Consider the following 22,893-nt stretch of genomic DNA (forward strand, 5'->3'; position numbering starts at 1 on the left):
TGCATCTTGGAGGGCAGCTCACTAAAATATAGGCTGTTAAAGGAACGTAAAACTACAGGATGTTCTGAATGGAGGTCAAATATTCCATCTTTCAGGGAAGTTCATTAAGACAGGATAGCTTCAGGGAGGTCCGAAAACTGACCAGATTTATTCACCTAAGGCCTCCTGAGAGCCACTTTCAGATCTGCAGTACAGACAGAGGCAGAGTTGAGCTGCACTGCCTGGAAGAGACAGACGGCAGACAGCCACCTTGGAGAGGTTCAGACCAGCGGAGCTAACTCCAAAAGACATTCTCTCTAACATGCTGAGCTCCCTGCAGGTTGTGCAGTGAGCTCCAGGTTTCCAGATTTCTTGAGCTGCCCCCTGTGCTGGGGTGGGCTTTGGTGTCACAGCTGCCTTTGTGATGCTCATGCTCCTATAGTGACTCTGCACCCACAGTCTTGTAAGGAGCCCCAGAAAAACCCACTGGTTCACCAGGTTGGACTTCGTGGTATCCTTACTTTGGTCTGTTTTCAGTTACCTATCTAGGGCAAGTAGATGCTTGTTCCCACAACGGCATGGTGGCATGCTCTTGCAACTCCAGGATTGATGAAGTGAAGACAAGAGGAACCCTGGCCAGCTATTCTATCCTACTTGGTGCCAGGCAAATGAGATAAATAAAATAAAAACAAGGTGGGTGGCGCAATAAGAACGATACCTATGGTTGATCTCTGGCCTTCACATGTATATGCAGACGTGTGCACATGAACATACATACACACACATGCACATACACACATGCACGCACACACACACACACACAAATATATTCCCCTAAAATTCTTTAGCCACAGCTAAATATTATGCGGTGTGTAAGCTCTCTGATTCCCCTTTCAGGATAAAGATAATAATTGCCGCTGGCCCGAAGGGATCTAAACAGCAACTGTGCAAATGGCAATGATATCCAGGGAACTGCTCTGAGCAAGCTGACAGCGGTCCTCTGGGTCTTCCTGGGTTTATCATTTCCCTGGGGTGCTGCCTGACTTCTCGCTTTCAGATAGGGAGTTGGGGGTGGTGGTAGAAATAGGTTGCTGTGTTCGTCTAGAATCTCGTTTTCTACTTGCATCCTGTCTGGTCCTCTGTCTTTCTCATCTCTCCCGCCTGAGACTTTCTGGGATTGCATTTGAAAGTAACTTTCTTGCCAGGCAGTGGTGGCACATGCCTTTAATCCCTGTACTCAGGAGGCAGAGGCAGGTTGATCTCTGTGAGTTCGAGCCAATCTGGTCCACAGAACGAGTTCCAGGAGTGGCTCCATAGCTACTGGGAAACCCTGTCTTGAAAAATCAAAGAGACGGAGAGGGAGGGGGAGAGAGAGAAACAGACAGAGAGAGAGAAGAAAAAAAATAAATTTCTTCTTTGGGAAGGTTTGGGTGCTGAAGAACTAGCTCAGCAGTTAAAAGTGCTTGCTACTCTCTTCATGAGGACCAGAGTTCAGCTACCTAAACCCACAGCGGCCAACTCACAACTGCCTGTAACTCCTGCTCCAGGAGATTGACTTCCTCTTGTGGTCTCTGTGAGACTCATATGCCTGTACACAAACACACACACACATGGACATGCATGCACACATGCACTTATTCATATACATAATTAAAAGCAAAAATAAAAAGTTTAAATGTAAATACAAATACATTATAGAGAAGAGTCCTGAATTGGGCATGTGAAGGCATTATCTGTCTTGTGCACATCTGTCCACCCCTGCCCCAAGTAAACATCATTGTCACTAACCAACAAGTGTTGAAGTTGTTCCAGATCACCTTGCCACGAACTTCTTAGGAGCTGCATTTGGGGAGCTTGAATTCTCTTGCTCGCCAAGAGCTGTCTCCGGATGTCACTATTAGCCACATGGACTGCAGTTTGATTGCTGTAATTGCAGAGGGTGATATCCGCTCCCCTCTCCAGAAGAATCTCAACAACCTGCAAAACAGTAATTCTTAAGATTCAAAAGATGTGTTTTTACTTTTAGTTTAAATATGTTCATAATTAGCCAGGTGGTGGGGGCTCACACCTTTAATCTTAGCATGCAGGAGGCAGAGACAGGTGGATCTCTGTGAGTTTGAGGCAAGCCTGGTCTACAGAGCGAGTGCCAGCACAGGTTCCAAAGCTACATAAAAAACCTGTCTTGAAAAACAAAACAAAAAATGTTCATATTTATATATGTTGAGTATATTCCCCTCTCCATCCAATTTTTTAGTTTATTTTTTGTTTTGTTTTTCTCTTTTGAGATAGAGTCTCACTATGTCACCCTGATTGGTCTGGAACTTGCTACATATATCAGCCTGGCCTCAAGCTCAAGCAATCTGTTTGCCTCTGCTTCCTGATTGCTAGGATTCAAGACAAGTGTCACCATGACTGACTTACAAAGTTATTTAATGTTGTGAGTGTGTATGTATGAGTGTCTGTCTGTGTCTCTATGTGTGTGTCTGAGTCTGTGTGTGTGTGTGTGTGTGAGAGAGAGGGGGGGAGGGGGAGGAGGAGAGGGGGAGGGAGGGAGGGAGGGAGGGAGGGAGGGAGGGAAGGAGGGAGAGAGAGAGAGAGAGAGAGAGAGAGAGAGAGAGAGAGAGAGAGAGAGAGAGAGAGAAGGGGGGGATCAGATCCCTGGGTTATCTGTGAGCTTCCCAATGTGGATGCTGAGATGCCAACTTTGGTTTTCATGATTGAGCAGCAAGTGCTCTTAACTGCTGAGCCATCTCTCCAGCTCCATCCCCAGAATGCTTCATGTTTTTAGGTGGCAACTGCACCATTAGGGCTGAATAGAAGACTAACTTAGATATGGCTCTAATTCCCGATAAAGGAAAGGCAGATAAGAATGGGGAAAAATGGAGGACTACAGGCTGGGGGTATAGCTCAGTGGTAGGAGCTCATGCCTAGCATCTGTGGGGTGGTCCCCAGCAGCACCTAGAAAAAGATCCAAATGCAGGGGCTCTTATTTACCTTTTAAATGTTGAAACCGAATCTCTGTGATGGCTGGTGCAGTTGTGCACATCTTTAATCTTGATACTTTGGAAGGCAGAGGCAAGAATATCTCTGTTTGAGGCCTATCAGGGCTACACAGTGGCACCCTGACCCTCTCTACCCCTCCCCCCAAACCCCCAAGCCACCACCAACAACAACAAAAATGACTCTGTGGTATGGATGATTTCTGAGAACTGTATTTTTAGATGAGAGATCTAGAAATATTTTCTTCTAAGGACACATATTGAAATCTTTTTTTTTTTAAAACAGGATCAGGATCGTATGTAGTCCAGGCTAGCCTTGAGGACCGGAACTTCTGATTCTCTTGCCTGTACACCCTAAATTCTGGAATTATAAATGTTGCCATGACAGCTGGTTTATGTGGTTCTGGGGCTCAAAGCAGGTCTTCATGCATGCTGAGCAAACATTCTACCAGTTGAGCCACAGCCACAGCACCCAACATTCCAACATTGAAGTCTTATAGTAGTTTCTAATTTAGGAAATGAAATTCATGTGATCTATCATCTATTATTTAATCTACATGCCTGTCTCTGTTCACCTGTCTGCCTATCATCTACTCAACTCAATCACTACACCATCTATCTCCCTGTCATCTATCTACTTACCTTACCCCCCCCCATTATCTAGCATTTATCTACATTTCTATGAGCTATGTGTACAGCAGAAAGTATTGAGCTCAGGGTCTTTGCTTGCTAGGCAAGTGCACTCTATTCCAGCTCAGGTTGGCTTATAAAGTCCTGAAAGTTGCAAATTTTTTTTTTACATATTTCTGGAGAGTGAGTAAATCACATTCAAATGCTGAAGTGATTATTTTTTCAACAAGTAGGGTAGAGGTGCCCAGTGTGGGTCATGACTTGCCCTTGGTCTAAGCCCTAAAAAACGACCCAGGTAACTACCCAGAGGTCATGCTAGCGGATGTAAAGATGGAAATGGATACAAGAGACTGGTGTGGTGGCAATGAGGAAGACCACTGGCCTGTCTTTCAAAGTCTGGAGAACTTTCGAAGACAGTTCTACAAAGGCAAAACATGCGGTTCAGTTAGTAGAATGCTTGCCCAGCATGCAGAAAGCCCGAGAATTTGTCCTAATACTACAAGACTGGGTGTGGTGATCCACACTTATAATCCCAGTGCTGGGGAGGTGGAGGAAGGAGGATCAGAAGTTCAAGGTCATCTTTGGCTATAGCAGGCTCAAGAGCAGCTCTGATAGGGTGGGTAGTGTTAATTATCTTTTGTTTCTTTTTTAATGTAGGTAAGCTCTGTACAGCCCTGGCTGTCCTGGGACTCACTATATAGACCAGGCTGGCCTTGAACTCAGAGATCTGCCTGCTTCTGCCTCCCAGATGCTGGGATTAAAGAAGTAGTAGTGTTAATTATCAACTTGACAGAATCTAGAATTACCTGGGAGACAGGCCTCTGGGGATACCTGTGTGAGTTTTTGTTTTTATGTCTACATTCTTTCTAATAAGCTTTAAAAGGATGATAAAGGGTGCCAGTCCCCCGACCTATCAGAAAACATGCTGAGCTAGACAGTGCTCTCATAATGGTCTTGGCCCCTGAGCTAGGACCTTGCAAGGCCTGGGAACAGAAGTTTGTTGGTGGAGGAACAGGAAGCTACCATCGTTCAGTAAACCAAAGGCAAACCCTCCTTGCTTCCTGCCACGCTCTCTTTTCTCCCTCTCCACTGTACCTCTGACAGATTTTCTTCTGCTGCTGTGATGAGAGGCGTATTTCCGGTCTGTGGGTGCTGAAAGTCAAGGTTTCCAAGGACTGAATGTACTTCTGGAATATGGCCACAGATGCCTTCCACGTCACCCCTGGAAACCACTTCCAGGAAATCATGGATCAGTTTGTTCTTGTTCATCTTGCTGATTCCGTAAAACTGCCTTAAAGAGAAAGATGACTTAATGACATGAAGGCCAGGGAAACAGTGGGTGGCTCCAAGTAACTTCTTCAGCCTTTATTGTCACTTGGGTCCTTCTTTTATAAGGAAAAACAGGAATGGGAGTGGAAGGTGGCTCAGTGGACAAAGAATTTGCTGCTCAGTGTATTCAGATTCTCAGACCCACATAAAAGCTAAGCAGGCTTAGCAGCTAACAACCTATAATCCCAGCACTCAGGAAGCAGATGGAGGATTCCCAGGACAAGCTGGCTAGTGATAGTAGCCAGATTTGGAGAGAGACCCTGCCTCAAAGAAGTGGAGAATAGCTGAGTAAAATGCCCAGCATGCCCTTTAGGCCTCTATATGTATATACACATGCAAGTATACCCACAGACCATGTATACACATGCATGCATACACATTTGCACATGCATGCACATCATACACACACACACACAAATGTAAAGTGTAATTAATAGAGTCTGGGTAGATGGCTAAGTTGGTAAGATCACCTGCTCAGAAAGCATGAAGACCTGAGTTCAGTTCTTCAGCACTCATGAAAAAAAGTTTGAGTTTGATCCCCAGGCCCCAGATGATAGAGGGAACTGGCTTCCTAACTTCCACATGTGTGTTGTGGCACACATTTACACACAGACACAAAGACATGGGCGTACATTTGTACACACACAGCTAGACACACAAACACATACACGCTAAATGAAAATGTAATAAAAAATAAAAACATTGGGGCAGGAGAGATGGTTAAGCACACTAGCTGTCCTATTGGAGGTCTTGAGTTAAATTCCCAGCACCCACACGGCAGCTCACAACTGTCACTAACTATAGTGCCATCAGATCTGATGCCCTCTTCGGATGTGCGGACATTTATACATATAAAACACCCATATACATAAAATACATAAATAAATAACCCTTTTTATTTGTTTGTTTTTGAGACAGGGTTTCTTTGTGCTGGGATTAAAGTTATGTTACACTACTGTCCAGCTAATTAGAAAATCTTTAAAAAATAAAATAATAAATTTACATAAAAATATTATAATGTGCCAGGTGGTGGTGGCATATATCTTTAATCCCAGACCTTGAGAGGCAGAGGCAGGTAGATCTATAAGTTTGAGGCCAGCCTGGTCTACAGAGATAGTTCCAGGAGAGCCAGGGCTACACAGAGAAATCCTTTCTTGAGAAAAAGAAAGTAAATAAAAAATATAGTAATGTATAACTTTCCAGTTATTTTAACACTTTGCTGTTAGGTACAGCCATGTATCTGTATGTAACCTCCTGCTGTTTATTACACATCTACAGTATTTTATTGTGTCTTTTCTCCATGGCGGACATCTAAACTGCCGCTGGTGTTCCACCCTGCAAACAACACTGTGATAATCTTCCTACTGGAGCCTTGTAATACATAGCCCAAAAGTCACATGTACCCAACGTGTCAAAGATAGTCTCACTAAAACATGCCAGAACGTTCTCCAGAATGACCTCAGCAAGTAACGCCATCACCAACACTGGGCGTTTTCTTGGGGTTCTTCTAAGATGGCATTTGGTTGACAGCGGTAAGTTAGTCATGACACTCATCGTTAGCATTTAATAAATGTCACGCTTGGAGCTTCACTAAAGATAGCAAGAACAGACAATATGTTCAAAATTGGACCACAGAAACATTTTGAGCCAGTACACATGCACACCCTAGCAAATCATTTTGCAACTTGGATTCATCTTCATAAGTTGTTTCTCAAAATGCAACATCACTTCAAGCCTAGGAAATGCTTCCATAAACAGAGTAATTACAGCCTGTCCTTCAATGAAGCTGGAAACCATGCATTCCCATAACAACCAGGCAAGGAATCGGTACTCATGTCGTCAGGTTCTCCACAAAGGAGAACGAAAACCACAAGCACCCAACTATTCTTCTCCCAGGTTGTTACCTAGCAATGGATGTTTCAGAGTCTGTGCTTTAACTCTTGCATGGAATCTTTTTGTTTGTGTGTTTATTTCTCAGATAGGGTCTGGCTTTGCAGTTCAGGCTGGCCTAGGTCCCAGGCCGGCTCTGAATTTTTTATCCTCCTGCCTCAGACTCTTGGGTGGCATTGTGTACCACCTGGATCTTACGTAATCTTTAAGAGTGAATTTCACAACTAGTAACTACTTGCTAATATAAAAATAAATTAAATGTAAATTTAGGTAAACTGCAGTCTCAGAGTCATCCAGCCACTAGAAGACTGGCAATGTGAGCACTATTTGGTGATCTATGTCACACTCGTAGACGCCTACAGAAAGACAATGGAGAGTCAAAGACACCTGCAGTGTCCCCATACATCAATCACTCGAGGAACACGTGGCTAAGCACCATTTCCTCCGCTGCTTCCAGGCTGAATATTCCAACTTTAAGTTTCTCATGGAGAAAACTTTTCTGATTTCCTAGTTAGAGGTATTTTTTGAGCAGTAATTTTTTAAAAAACAACAAAGTTTTGTTCTATAAGGTTGAACTAGAAGCTTTATCTTCTCTTGGATAACAATCATCTTTGTTCTGAACTGTACTATTGGTTTGTAACGTCAGAACTTTTGTAACTAATCTTACACATGCAGCGTTTCACAATGATGTCTTCATACGTTTATAATTTCTTTTGATTATATTTACCCGCATTACTCTCTTGTCTCCCTCCCCCGCCCACTGAACCCCTTCCCCATCCCCTGATCTCCCTTCTATTATCATGTCTTTTGTTGCCATTGTTTTGTGGCCCAGTGAGGTTTGTTATGCTGTTTATGAGAGCATGGGCATTTTCCCAATGAAACTTCTTGCTATATTTTACATCTGACTTGGAATATTGTATAGAAAAGGCTTAAAGCAATTAAAACTTGATTTCAGGTTAATAAAGTGTGCCCCAAAATATGTGTATACAATACTGAGTAGTTACAAAAAGTTCACAAACATTCAGTGATGCAAGTACAAGATTATGTCTGCACGGAATTTAATTTATTAATAAACCTTTCTTGTCATTACTAGTTTTCTCTATGGTCTGGACATTTCCATAAAGTATTAGAAGGGATGTCCAGTGTCAAAACTAGCTTATTACAACTGTAAGGATAAAATTACCCAAGCTTAGGACACGGCTTCTTCTGTCAGTTTACCTGATATTGCTCCCCTGGGGACATTCTTCCAGCAGGAAAACAGAAAGTTGCAACCTTCGGATTATCTAAAACAGGGCTAAAATGGGAACTTGGCTTACCTAGTGTGTGCTTTGCTGAGGGACACAATTGAAGGAGCACCCAGACGAGTAGCAGACCGAATCATCCTACTTCTTCATGGCTCTGATTTCCGGACCAGCTGTCAACCCTCACTTCAGCTAGGTTTCCATTTAAAAGCAACATAGATTTAGAACCTTTTCTCTGATCCCGTTCCAGTGTTACACAGGCCAAACACTTTATTTTTTTTAAAGTATTTCAAACTGATTCCGGGTGCACAAACCCTTTGGCTCAGTGCAGGGAGACTTGCTTAGTTTACAGGCTGTCGCCCAGGCAACCAGTTGCAGTGTGTTTAGCTTGGAGAATTCAAAGCATGACAGTCTCATGGAGGAAGGAAAACAAGTGTACGTGCTTCTAAGCGGCTGTTGGAGTGTTTAGAAGAGTTGTGCCCCTGTGTACATCCATGGCTGACCCCACTGCCATTATCACTTTACTCAGTGAGCACTTCTCCAGAAGAACAGTGCCTCTGTAGTCCCTACTGTGTGCTGAAAGGTCCGTTTTCAACTCCAAGATCAGTCAGAGGGTTAATATAGCCATACAGGCAGGAATGAAGACATTCTAAAGAGACATAGTATCCCTCTCTTCAACTATCAGACTACTGAAGCAATGGACCCAGAGAAACTGGAAGTCCTAGGCTGGGAAAGGGAAAGGATGGAGCCTGGGGCCCACCAAAGGAGGAGCTTGTCTCCCCAGGAAGTGATCACTTGTGAGAGACCACCTCACAGGTGGTACTGATGGGTCAGTACTGGGCAGGACTACATTTTCCCCAGGACTGCTTAGTTATACATACCTCCCGCCCTTTAGTTAGACTAATTTCATTATCAGGATCTCAGTGATGGGTTTGGGTGGGGATCACTAGACCTCTTTGTTACTCTTCCCAGCATGGCAACATTGAATAGATAGATTTCTTTTCTCCGCTTTTTACTGTTGTATATAAAAGGCCTAGAGGAGATGGGTAGCCCAGCCTGATTTAGTAGGGATTGCCAAGACTTAGGCTCTGAACCTGATGACATTGGTAATAAGAATTCAACCCTATAGAGTATCCCTGGACTGGTTGTGTTCATTGACCCATACTTGAGGAATCCTTTCATTAGGACACATTTATTCTTCTTCTTCCTCCTCCTCTTCTTCATTATTTGAGACAGGGCCTCACCTTGTAGCTCTGACTTTCCTGGAACTTATGTAGACCAGGCTGATCCCAAACTCACAGAGATCCACCTGCCTCTGTTTCTGGGGACTGCATTTCTTGTCTAGAGGGGCTTACAGTATTCTAACACAAAGGCTTTAGCAAAGTGAATGCATTTTGTCCAACTCATAGACTACAACTAACCCAGCATTGAGAGAGACCATGAAAACAGAAACATCCTCACAAGGAACATACTAGGCCTTAAGGTTAGTTGGCTTTTGGAGTTGCTAGTTTTTCTTACTATCTACTGAAGGGTGTGGGGATCTCTTCTGTGAAGATGTGATGTTATATATTTTCACTGAAATTAGGTATAGTTGTGCTGTCAAGAAACTCTTCTTGCCTTTGAAAACATGAAGCTTTGGGCTGGAGAGAGGGCTCAGCAGTTAAGAGCACCTGTTACTCTTTCAGAGGACCCAGCTTCAGTCCCCAACTCTCTGGGTGGGTGGTTCACAACCTCAGTGGATCTGACACCTTCTTCTGGCTTCAGCAGGCACCTGTACGTAGGTGGCATATGCTAACACAAATACACACATTCTCAGAAATAAGTGTCTGTAAGAAACAAAACAAAACAAAAGACCAAAGCTTTGTTTCTGTTGTGGGATTTTCCCTTCCTCCCCCATCTATTCATCCTAATCTTTTTAAAGGTTACATCATGTGTGTTCTCTGCTTTGGGCAATTTTTACCAATGCTTGCTGTGTTATTGACTGACCTAAAAATACATATAAATGGTAAATAAGAGTAACCAAAGTGTCCCTGAAGAGGAGAAGGATGTGAGGACTCTTTCTTTCTTTCTTTCTTCTTTCTTTCTTTCTTTCTTTTTTTCTTTCTTTCTTTCTTTCTTTCTTTCTTTCTTTCTTTCTTTCTTTCTTTCTGACAAAGTCTAAGTAGGCCTCAAACTTCATATGTTGTTGAATATATACATATACCTGAAGAGAAGCTGGGTTTCCATTCATTAACTCGGTATCATTTCTATTATTTGTGTGTGTGTGTGTGTGTGTGTGTGTGTGTGTGTGTGTGTGTTGCACATGTGAAAGTCAGATAGCTGAAGGAGCCAGCTCTTGCCTTCTACAATGTAGGTCCTAGGGATTGAACCTAGGTCTTCAGGTTTGGTAGGAAATGGCTTTATATGATGAGTCATCCTACCAGCCTCAGCGACAAATCTTGAGTGTTTTTGTGTGTGTGGAAGTGCAAAGTACCAACTTAACCACTGGAGTTATCTGAGAAACAAGACAGATAATGTAAAGCCATAAGCAGTATGGAGTCAGATAGCTGTAAACACCATGAAGACCATTTCAGGAAGGGAGGCTGAGAGTTGTGAGTTAAGGGGACGTTATCAGACCGTGCTCGTGGAAGATCTCCCTAAGAGGTGGCTTTGGGGTGGGGGTTACTTGTTTTGCTTTTGAGATTTATTTATTTATTATGGTTATGTGTGAGTACATGGATGCCGTGTGCATGAAGAAGCAGATGGAGGTCAGGGAATAATTTTGGGGCATTGAGTCTCTTTCCGTGATGGGATCCAGGGATCAAAGTCAGGTTCTCAGGTTTGCATGGCGAAAGGTGAGCCATATCACCAGCACCTAAGAGAGGACAGTTAATCTCTCATTCAAAGAAAGGAAGCAGCTATCCTTCCGGTGAGTTGTGTGGAGAGTTCCAGGCTGCACCGCGGGTATAGAGGTAGTGAACGCGTGTACGTATTAGTGCTCAGGTTCCGAAAGGAGGCTTGGCAAAGGCATCAGAACTGATGTAAGAAGGTGTACAGAGGCCAGATCCTCAAGGCCCCAACAGGGATAGGAAGGAGTTTGACTCCATTCTAAATGTAGAATTACAGCATGTCGTATTACCCAAGGGAGTGACAGGATCTAACTTGCTGTCTGTTGTTTATTTTTCGCACTTGTTTATTTCTTTGTTTTGTTGTTGTCGTGTGTGGGAGTAAGAGGACAACTTGCAGAAGTTGGCTCTTCCACCATGTGGGTTCGGAGGACCAGGGGCGGACCTCTGTTTTATTGTAAGTAACTCACTGGATGGGATTAGTAAAACTTGATTCTAGGTAAGATCTGTTTGTGTAAGTGTGACTTGATAACATGATCCTCTGTACACACACACACACACACACACACACACACACACACACACGGTCAGTGGGGCAAGAACAAGACACAAGACAATGGTCAAGGTTTCCCTCTGGTGGCCAAAATATTTGAAAGCTTGCCCTCACTGGGTTACACTCCTCTGGACTCCAGGGTTTTCTTAGCCTCATGCACTGGCTAGTTTTTATGTAACTTGATACAGCTAGAGTCATACTGGAAGTGAGACCCTCACTTGAGAAAGTGCCCCTACCAGGTTGGTCAATGGGCAAGCCTGTGGTGAATTTTCTTGATTGATAATTGATATGAGAGGACCTAGCTAACCATGGGTGGTGCCATCCTTGAACTTGGTGGTCCTGGGTTCTATAAGAAAGCAGGTTGAACAAGCCTTGAGGAGCAAGCCAGTAAGAAGCACTCCTCACAGCCCCTGCATCAGCTCCTGCCTCCAGGTTCCTGCTCTGACTTCCCTCGGTAAGGGAGTGTGACCTGATAATTGTAAGATGAGATAAACTCTTCCTTCCTTCACTTGCTTTTGTTCTGGTGTTTTATCTCAGAAATAGAAGCCCTAAGACACCTAATGAACTTCTCTAATATATTCTCCTAATACAGTCTATCCTTAGACATTTTGTATTTCATTTATGACAATATAGCCATATTTATTTTAGAGCTCTTCTTTCCTTCCTTTCCCCTGTCCCCCTTTCCCTCCCTCCCTTCTTTATTTCTTCCTTTCTCCTTCTGTCCTGAGGATTACTGGACTTATAAATGCTGGGCAAGCATTCTACCACAGGGCAATAGTGTGAGCTCTGTATTTTAGTTAGCTTATCCTTCTCGTATGTTCTAGTCTGTGGAAGACAAGGGATGTGCCTTAACTACCTTTGCTTCCTCTTTTGTGTCTCACAGAAGATTTGTGGTGGTTGTTTCTAGAACTGATTGTACGGCCAGGGCAACTTTAAAGACTGTGAGTTTCATGCACCAGCATTTTGCTTACTAAGGTTCTTAACAGAAGCTGTGTTTTTATTACATTTTGTCTATGTAGAGAGGAGACATTTCCGAAAACATCAGTGCCTGATGAAATGCTGTAAGGACAGGTATGAAAGGAGGACAATGGCAGTTTTGAATCCAGTCCTGGTTGTAAGTGAGCCCTGTGAATGCCTTTGGAATGCTGGGGCAGCCTCAGGCTATTCAGCAGAGAAAGGACTAAAGGGTTTTTCCACTTTCATAAGCTTTTCCACTGAGGCAGCACTACTGGCAACGTGAGCTGCCTCACCGGCAATGTTAAGTATAACCTCTTTGTCCTTGCAGCACAGTGGTGAGAAGAAGTGGAATTATTTGTTTATCTATTCATTTATTTTGCAGAAAGACCATGAAGGAGGCTGTTGTTTTGTCTGTGTGTATGCATCCTTTATATCATGTTATATAAATGATTGTATGTAACATATGTTAATTATATGCATGATTATTAACACTTATATGTGGTATGCATCGATTTAAATATATAATATATTTTATATGATATATATTAATGAACATGTATGTGTATATGGAGGCCAGAGGCCAGCCTCCTGTGTCATCCCTCAGATACTACCCAGTTTGTTTTCTGGGGCCAAATATCTCACTAACCTGGAACTCACTGAATAGGTCAGACTGGTCAGCAAGCCCCATGGAGTTACTGGAAGCTTTGGTCTAAGCATCTTTTTTTTTCCCTACTTGGGAAGAAGATGACAGAAAGAGAACAAGAAAAACAGAGCATCTCAGCAGACAGAGAGAAATCGTGAAGGTCTAAGGGTCCCAGCAGGTTAGAGAACTGGAAAAGAGACCAAGCTTTCCTGTGGTTCTAAGTGCCTGCTGGTTTCCTAGCTGAGATTTGCTGCTTCTCAGAGAGGCATTGAGAGGATGGACGGACTTCGGCTCTGGGAAACAGAGCCAAACAAGGATGGACGACGCTCATAACCCATGTTCCCAAATATGGTTGACTCACCAGTTTCATTGGAAAAATTTTATAAAAACTCAGAGTTAAACGGCTAGGGAGAGGGCTCACTTGGCAGAGCACTTATTGTATCATGAGGACCCGAGTGACAATCCTCAAATCCCATGGAAAAGCTGGACATGTGCTCTTGTAATCCAGGACTTCTGTTGGGAGTTGGGAGGCAAGGACAGGGGAGTCCATAGACGTTCACAGGCCATCAAGCCTGTGCACAAAACAAAACAACAACAAAGAGACCCTGACTCAAACCAGGGAAGGCAAGGATTGACACCTAAGGATGTTCTTGAAAACCCCAATGTGCACCCTGGCATTTACCCCCCCCACACACACACCCCAAATAACATTTTTTTTTCATAAAGAGTCTATGTAGCCTGGCTGGCCTGAAACTTGATCTGTAGACCAGGTCAGTCTTGAACTCTCAAAGACCTACTTGTCTCTGCTTCCTCAGTGCTGGGTATAAAGGTGTATAATACCACACTAAGCTCCATGAAAATATTTTTAAAGGAAATTTGTAAACCTGGGCAAGTAAACTTACCTGCCAGTAAGTGTTGTGCTGTCTAAAACTATCAGGCAAATGATAAACTTAAGGACTGTAGCAAGCAGTTTCTGACTTACTATCACCCAAAAGAATTCAGTCTCTTTATATTTAAACTTCCTGGAGACATGCACCTTGGGTTGGAGAGATGATGGCTCAGCAATTAAGAGCATTTGTTGCTTCTGCAAAGGACCAGAGTTTAGTGTCTAGCATCCATGTCTGGTGATTGACAACTACCTATATTCCAATTCCAGGGGTCTGACACCCTCTTCTGGCCTCTCAAGGCTCCTGCACATATGTGCATATAAACACACACACACAAATAAATAATAAAACCCTTTTTTTTGATTTTTCTAGACAGGGTTTCTCTGTGTAAAAGCCGTAGCTGTCTTGGAACTAGCTCTGTAGACCAGGCTGGCCTTGAACTCACAGAGATTCGCCTGCTTCTGTCTCCTGAGTGCTGGGATTAAAGGCATGCACCATCATCACCTTGCAAAATAAATACTTTTTCAAAGACTCGTACATTTAAAAATTGGTTTCTTTCTTTTTTAATTTTTTTTTATTTTTTGAAATGAGATCCTATGTAACCCAGGCTAGCCTCAAACTCATACAGTAAAGGATGGCTTTAAACTCCCGATTCTTCTGCCGTAGCTGGGATTGCAGGCGCACACTACAATGGCCTGTCTATGCCGTACTGGAGGTAGGACCCAGGGCTTTGAACATGGAAGGCAAGCACTCCACCAAGTGGCTGTATCCCAGGAGTAGATATGTTTTTGTTGTGTGGGAGGGTGGGGGTTGCTGCAGCATCTTACGTAAGACCATCCATGGCGACCATTAGAGAATTGCTTCTTCCTGGACAATCCTCAGGAGAACTGCAGCTGTCTTGGACAGTCTTTGAAAAGAGCTGCCTCCCTCTTCCAGACAGCTTTCATGATTGCTCCATTCAAGGTCCCTGTTCCTGATGCCAGGGAATGCCACTGTGAGGACTGTTCTCCAGCAGCTCAGAACTGAGGGGGAGCAGCGGAGTCCGCCAACTAATCATTCAATTTGACTTTTCTATTTGAGGGAGTAAGACTTAAACTCTCTGGGGTCAGTGAGTGGAGCAAAAACTTAACTCTTTGGGGTCAGCGAAAAAGGGGAGCACATACATGCACACACTCAAACATTCACACACACACACACTCACACATGCTAACACACTCACACAGGCACACTTACACATCCCCACCTTTAGGGTCTTTATTTTATTTATTTATTTATTTATTTATTTATTTATTTATTTTGGTTTTTCGAGACAGGGTTTCTCTGTGGTTTTGGAGCCTGTCCTGGAACAAGCTGGTCTCGAACTCACAGAGCTCCGCCTGCCTCTGCCTCCCAAGTGCTGGGATTAAAGGCGTGTGCCACCACCGCCCAGCTAGGGTCTTTCTATCATCTTTTTTATCTATTTCTTTGCTTACCTCTATTCAGATGTACCTCTTCTGTACCTCTCTTGACTTATTCCTTCTAACTAACTTTTATTTTTTCCATTGAAGCTTATATACCCCAGCAAAATCTTTCAAGCAGTATAAAAATTACAAAGTGGCTGCATTCTATTTTTGAAGTGAATGATTACAATGAATACAAGTAAAAAGGAATATGTTTTCCATATTTCTTGTATGATTAAACATTTTATGTATCACAGGCAAAAAACAAATTATCCCACAAAACCCACATATATTTATTCCCTTGTTATAGATTAACAGAGTGTGAACAAACAAGTTACTTTTCTCAGCCAGTTCTTTTACTGGCAGGCTGCATTTTGCAGTTACAAGGAAAAGATCAATCACTTTATTATTTATCTTAAATGGTAATTTTATAAAAATCTTACAAGATTCACAAATCTAAACTTTTATATATGAAAAGCAATCAGTCAGCTCTACTTTAAATCCTCAGGGTACACATCCATTCATCAATAGCTTTTTATGTCAGGAAGCTGAGGGCAGAAATGGGTACAAGGAATTAACACTTTTGATCAACAACACATCCTAGCAAGAAAGACACAAAGGCTAATAATAATAATAATAATAATAACTGGGCTGCTTGTTCTTGTTTCTTGATGTCAATGAGTCCCTCACTCAACTCTGTGCCTTTCTGAACTTTAAATTGTTCCCTAAGGTTTTCTACCTCAAAGCCATTAACAGAAACATCTTAACCTGACCTTACTAACAATTCTATGTGTCTAAATTCTTTCTAAAGGTGGTGGTTGAATCATTCATCTGTTCCAGCAGCAATGCTTGGGAAAAGCCATTCACTATTGTTGTAAGTACCAGTCACATTACCCAGTGTGGGGCTAGAACCCCCCCCCCCCCGAGACTTTTCATACAACCCATAGAGAATGAGGGATGAGGTGACTATGAAGGCAACAATCAGAGCTACGCTCAGTAACAGCATGAGGTCCGCAGGACACACCTGGCTTTTCCACTCCGAGGCTCACCCAGGTGTGGCTTTATCAACTGCCCGGCTGTATTCCATGAGTTCCAGTGCTGCCTGTTGGTTCCCTTGCGTGGCCTCCAACTTTTGTTTTTGCTTGTTTGTCTAGCCCTGTCCCCCAAGACAGAATTTCTCTGGGTAACAACCCTACCTGTCCTAGAATCCACTCTGTAGATCATGCTGGCCTCAACCTCAGAGATCCATTTGCTTCTGCGCCCCCCTGCTCCAGTGCTGGGATTAAAGGCATGCATCACCACTGCCCAGCTAGGAGTAGCTGCTTTTAAAAGAATGTTTACTGAATGAAGAGATGGCTGAATGAATGATGAGTGACTGGATTCAGATTTACCTTGTCTCACATTCTGTGGAGGTTCCACACCTGAGAATCTTGTCTTTGGTTCAATAAACAATGGTTTTAAGTTGGGCACCGTGTATCATATTGGTAATCCAAGCACTCATGAGGCTGAGGCAGAGGGATCCTCATGGTTATGAAGCTAACTTGAATGACACTGAGTTGCAAGTCAACCTGTGCTGTAGAATGGGACCCGGTCTGAACCAAACAATAAACAAACAAACAAACAAACAAAAAACAAAAGAAAGAAAGAAAGCAGCAGGGCTGAGAGCACAGGACAGGTCCTGTATCCTCAAGAATAATACTTGCCTTATACGTAGGAGGACTTCAGTCCAGCCCAGAAGCCATATAAAAAAGTTGGGCATGGTATTGCACAATAGTAATCTCAGTGCTGGAGAGGCAGAGCTAGGAGGGTCCTGTGGCTGGTTGGTCAGCTGGTCTTGCCTAGATTTACAGGTTTAAAATCCAATCAGAAAGCAGTTGGTTATCACCAAAACCTTCACGCCACTGTTTTATCCACGGGCACATCTTACCAGCAGGCCAGCGCTGCAGCACGCAGAGTCCAGAGCTGTGGAAGACCACTGATGCCTTTTCTCCCCAAGCGACTTACATAGCACTTCCTGGCACTATGAAAACTAGCAGCCAGCAAGGAGGAAGTTTCAGGTCAACTCCAGCTCAATTTCTCTATGTCCTGCCCCCAAAATGTGCTGTGTCTTGAGCAATGGGGTCTTGCCATCTAGCTATGGTTGGCCACAAAGAGCAATTGTAATGGCTTGTGTTGTTTTGTGGGGAGTCTGGGTTCTTCCTGACCAATCAGTACCTCACAGGGAGCTATCTTATTCCTGGCACTGAGAATTTTGTTTATTAGCCCATATCTTCTGGTGGAAACTTTCTCCACCCATGCCAGTCTACCCTAATTGGTCAGCTCCAGGCCAAACAATGAGAGACCTTGTCTCAAGAAAAAAGCAGACAGCATTTCTGGGGAGTAACACCTGAGGTTGTTCTCTGAATTACACACACCCACGCACCCTTGAACACATCCGCATATAACAAGTGTGCTCTGAAAGTCACATTTTGAATGTTTTTCTAGCACTGATATTTAGGAGTTTTAGGAAACTGAAACATCACTCAAGCCTTTCTAAACCACATTATCATTACTCGTGTCTTATCTCTGTCCTCAGAAGGAGAGCACAGAAGGAGGGGATTATTCTTCACTGAATCCCTCCACAGGATCCTGACACGGTCCTGACAGTGGATGCTTAGCGAATGAGAAAACACTTTCTGACAGTTCTGACTTTTGAAGAGACTCTCTCTTTGAAGATTCTTGATCTCATAGCGTCCTCCTCCTGTAGTTTAGCTTCTACTGAAAGCATTCTGGGACAGCATCGTAGAGCGTTCCTGTTTTGTCCTGCACAGTGCCATCAAAACAGATAGATGAGAACAGTGGAGTCCCACACAAATGCTGTTTTCTTTTTCCTTATGACCTAATTAAACTGTTATGCCCCCACTGTCCCCTGAGATCCCAGCTGAGGGTGATTTTTCCAAAGCGTCTAATCTCTTAAATTGCCTGTGCGTCAAAATAGCTCCCTGTGGCCATTATTGGTAACACCTTGAAATAACTGAATTATCCTAGTGAGGAAACCAGTTTGGAAGGAAAAGCTGTTGCCGCAGGATGTAGACGGAAACAGCCCTTCATCCTGGAGAAACAGAATCTTTTCTGCTCTTTGAGGCAGTGGGGGAAAATCTAATAAAAGTGTGTCTCCCTTGGGTTCCCATATCATTAGCATCCTGGCTTCACACTCAGCTGTAACAAATAGCTTATTTTAAAACTTCCTCCAGGGAGATGACAAGAAGCCAAAAATATCTTGGAAGAAACCTTGCCTTAGCAACCTCGTTCGGCAGCTTCATATAATTGTCTAAAATTTAACTTCAGGAAGCAAAGTTTTTGAGACTTTTATTTTCTGACCCATCTTCAATACTCATCAAAGGAGGGCAAAGAGTAATGTCTTGTAGTGTTTCATAGTTTTCACGGGGCATTCATTATAAAGACTGCTACTGTAATGTTCACCTACCTCAGGTTGGACTTTGGGTTGTTCGTACGTGAACTCAATCTTCAATATAATCCTACATAGTAATTGGTATTATAGAGCCCTTTTTACTGATACGAACAGGTTTCAGGAAGTTAAATAATTTACAAAAAGCTATATAGTAAATGGCTAAAGTCAGATCGGTCTAATCCTAAGACCCACAGACCAACTTTGCTTTAAAGATCTTAAATGTGAAAACGAGATTCTATTCAGGGCCAGAAGAGATAGCTCGGTGGTAAGAGTACTAAATGATCTTGCAGAGGACCTAGCTCCAGTTCCTGGCAGCTCACAGCCTGGAGGATTGATGCCCTCTTTTGGCTTCTGAACTCTGTGGGGCACTCTATACCTGTGGTGCAGGCTAAGCACCAAGTAAGAAGAAAAGGAAAGAAACCTTTTCCGTGTACTAGCCGTCATTTCCCCTCCTCTTTCTAGTCTTTTGTGGAGCTCACTGGTTTGCCTAGGCTGGCTGGGCAGAAAATGCTAGGATTACAGACATGTACTACCACATCCAACGATTCTAAGCGTTAACCCAGGACTTGGTGCATGCTGGGAATTCTACTGACTGAGCTATAGCCCCTCACTCCTTTTCTTTTTTAACTGTGAAAACTTGCTATCACTTTGTTTCCATCATCAACATTTATGATCTTGGTCTTTCTTTCTTTGTTGTTTTTATATCCAGCCAAACGAGACACGTCGGCTACTTTGCCAGCCTTAAACAGAACCCAAGGGGTTGGAGATATAGTCCTGTTAGTATAATGTTTGTAGAGCATGCACAAGTCTCTGGGTTTGATCTGTAGCACCACATACACCTGGCTCATGTGCAATATTTCATTATATATGGCAGAATTCTTCATAGTTGTTATTTATGTGTGTGTCTGTGTGTGTTTGAATGCACTGCCTACCACATATATGGAGATCATTTTTTTAAAAAAACATTAATTAATTAATTAGTGGGGCTGGGAGAAGACTGGCAGAATTGTGGAGGTCAGAGGAAAATTTGCAGAAGTTGGTTCTTTCCTTCTGCCATGCCGGTCTCAGAGATGGAACTTAGATTTTCAGACATGGCAGCAAGTACCATTACTTGCTGATCTATTTTGCTGCCCTGAAAATTTGTTTTTTTTAAAGACTTATTTATGGGTGTGGTTGCATAAGCCTTTAATCCCAGCACTCTGGTAGAGGTAGAGAAAAACAGATTTCTGTGAGTTTAAGACTAGGCTAGTTTACACAGTGAGTTCCAGGACAGTCAGAGGTACATACTCTAGAGACCCTGTCTTTTATAAAATATTATTTAATTCTTGTTTCTGAGTGCTTTGCCTGCTTGTATATTTGTGCCCCGTGTGCATTCCTGTTTCCCACAGAAGTCAGGTGAGGGTGCTGGGTCCTCTAAAACTGGAGGTATGGAGGGTTGTGTGCAATCACGTGGATGCTGGGAACTGAACCCAGGAACTGAACCTACAGGAGCACTCAGTGCTCTTAACTGCTAAGCTTAACTCAAGTCCCCAACTTCTAGAACTCTTAACTCCTGGTTGGCACCCCTGTTCTTTAGTGGTTTAAAAAGGGAAGCATTCATCAAGTAACATACTACTCTCCTCAGAAAATACATAACGTGTATGATTTTCTTTTAATAAAACTTTAATTATATAGTCCCCCCCCCCCGTGGGGATAGGAAAAGGAGAGGTGGGTTTATAGGACTTTGGTCAGCGTCTACAAGTCAGTAAAGTCTGAACACAGTCTGAGGATACAGCTCAATTGGTAGAGCATTTGCCTAGAACGCACAGAGTCCTGGGTTCCATCTTTACTGCATAATCCAAGCCTGGTGCTACATGCCTATAATCAGGATATTCAGAAGGAGGAGGCAGGAGGATCAGAAATTCCAGTCATCCTTCTCACCACAATGAGTTTGAGGCTGGCTTGGAAGCTCTGTCTCCACAGCAACTAAACAAAAACCGTCTGAATGAAAACAAACTCAAAGTACTTTAGGGTTTTAAGTACAATTGACCACACATGTCACATGTCTAGGGTCTTTGCCATATAGGACTGCGTCTGCCCCTGGATATCTACGAAATGTGGCTGAACACCTTTGTAGATGACTGTGCCATGTAACAATGTCAAAAGGTTCAACAGTTCTGCTTGAGTCTGCAGAATACTCTCATTTTTTAATACTTTTAAAATATTTCTTAAATTTAACTTAATGTGTGTGTGTTTGGCAGAATGTAAGTAAGTCTGTGTACCACGAGCATGCCTGGTGTCAGTGGAAGCCAGAAGAGGGCACATGATCACTAGGGTCTGGAGTCTCAAACAGTTGGGAACTCTCATGTGGGTGCTAGAAATCGAACCCAGGTCCCCTGGAAGAGCAGTGCGTAGTCTTAACCTCAGAGCCATCTCTCTAGCCACGACAGGGTTCTAAAAAATATTATTAAACAACCTAGAGGGAGAGTGGAAGTCACTCTAAGAGCTTCCTGCCTGGAGAAAATGCACTACGTCCTCCGTGGGCGGACCTACACCGAGGCCACACCCACTCCGCACCGAAGTCCCGCCCACAAGCACTCAGTACCCGCCTCCTAGGTCCCTTTTTCCCGGCAGCCCTTGCGCGCGGCCTGACGCTCCGCTCCGCAAGATGGCGGCGGACAGTGAGGTGAGTTCTGCAGCCTGGGCTCGTCTGTCACAGGGTTCTGCCGGCCACGTCAGCGGCCCGCGGCTTAATGTCTGTGCCCTTCTCTTTCCCCGCAGCCCGAGTCCGAGGTGTTTGAGATCACCGACTTCACCACGGCCTCTGAGTGGGAAAGGTGAGTCGCGCGTTTGGTCCTCACCGGCCCCGGCAGCACCGCACAGGTGACGCCGGTTCCGAGGGAGACGCCCACGTTTCGCGTCCCTGTGCCCTGGGCAGCTAAGGCTTCTTCCGCGTCACTCACCGGGGCCGGTCAGACAGACCTTCCGACTCCGCCTTTGAAACAAAGTTGTGTTGCCTCCCAGACCACTTCCCTGACACGGAACACCATTTCCGAGGTCGCCCCTGTGTCGTCTGCTGTTTTTGCCGGTTTGCCTCGGTTGTCACCGTAAGCAGTCAGCTGAGCCGCGGCTGGGTTGTCTTCCCGTGTTTATTGGAAGAGGCTTTGCTTTAGCGCACTGACGGCTGTTCATCTGCCTGCCCAAACTATCTCCATCCTGGCTTCCAGAGTAATTAGTTCACAAACTTAAAAAACTTGTTCTTTATTGCTTTCCTTTCTGCCCTCCTTCGCCCTTTCCTCCGCCTCTTTATTTTTACAAGCATAAGTCTTTGAAATGTTTTGGTTCACACTCTTACATTTGGAACTTGGTTATGTGCCCAGACTTCCTGAGCTTATCAAATTCAATGGACAACTGTTCCGGTGAAATTGTTTTATCACTTACGTTAGTTGAAAGCAAAGTTTGTTGATTATCAAATTATTATCTATTATTAGATTGTGATTTTTTTCCCCCTGCTCATTGACCTCAAAGGTATTGAGGTCGTTTCATTGTTGAAGTGTTTGTAGACTTTCCAAATTTCTGCCTCTCATATCAAATGGTAGCAGAGAAAAATATAGAAGATCCTTGATGAAATAGTACTTTGACCCGTATGTCCATCCCCATATGTCTGACATAGAGTCAGTAAGACGAACACACTAGCGAGATTTTTTGGGCAAGTACTGTGTGCCCTGAGCTATCCCAAGGATGTGGAAATCTATTCCTTTAAAAAAAAAGCCCCCCAAATAGTTAAAATGTAAGTTAATTGATACTGACTACAAAGAACCAGATAAATAGGGTAATGTAGACTACAAAATTGTTGAAGAAATTTTTGTAGGGAAAAGTAGCAAATACCCTGCTTTGAAAGCAGAAAGGGAAATGGAAGCTGGTTGAGGTGGCACTTACCTATAATCTTGGCTGCTGGGAAGGCTGAGTTGGAAGGATCCCTTGAGCTAAGGACATTAAGACCAACCTGACCAATTGAATAGATCTGGCCTCAAGAAAAAAAAAAGGACAGTGGTTAAGGGTTTGCTTAGACAGAGAAGGGACTGACATTG

The 22,893-nt window shown here is 43.5% G+C and overlaps 2 protein-coding genes across 3 annotated transcripts in view; one reads left to right on the top strand and one right to left on the bottom strand.

The window, feature by feature from the left end:
- Positions 1-8,426, bottom strand: part of Map3k19 (mitogen-activated protein kinase kinase kinase 19) — a 40,361-nt gene extending 31,935 nt beyond the window's left edge. Inside the window, exons 1-3 of the mRNA XM_075987397.1 lie at positions 8,144-8,426; positions 4,704-4,899; positions 1,768-1,956 (exon numbers count right to left, since the gene is read on the bottom strand). Of these exons, the coding sequence (XP_075843512.1) occupies positions 1,768-1,956; positions 4,704-4,899; positions 8,144-8,208 (450 nt within the window). The 5' untranslated portion in view covers positions 8,209-8,426. The remainder of the gene's footprint in view (positions 1-1,767; positions 1,957-4,703; positions 4,900-8,143) is intronic.
- A 12,962-nt stretch (positions 8,427-21,388) lies between these two features.
- Rab3gap1 (RAB3 GTPase activating protein catalytic subunit 1) overlaps positions 21,389-22,893 on the top strand; it is a 63,719-nt gene continuing 62,214 nt past the window's right edge. For both annotated transcript variants that reach the window (XM_075987781.1, XM_075987782.1), the window contains exons 1-2: positions 21,389-21,488; positions 21,584-21,639. In XM_075987781.1, the coding sequence (XP_075843896.1) occupies positions 21,471-21,488; positions 21,584-21,639 (74 nt within the window). In that variant the 5' untranslated portion in view covers positions 21,389-21,470. The remainder of the gene's footprint in view (positions 21,489-21,583; positions 21,640-22,893) is intronic.

This window comes from Microtus pennsylvanicus, chromosome 10, assembly GCF_037038515.1.
Source record: "Microtus pennsylvanicus isolate mMicPen1 chromosome 10, mMicPen1.hap1, whole genome shotgun sequence".
Taxonomy (NCBI): domain Eukaryota; kingdom Metazoa; phylum Chordata; class Mammalia; order Rodentia; family Cricetidae; genus Microtus; species Microtus pennsylvanicus.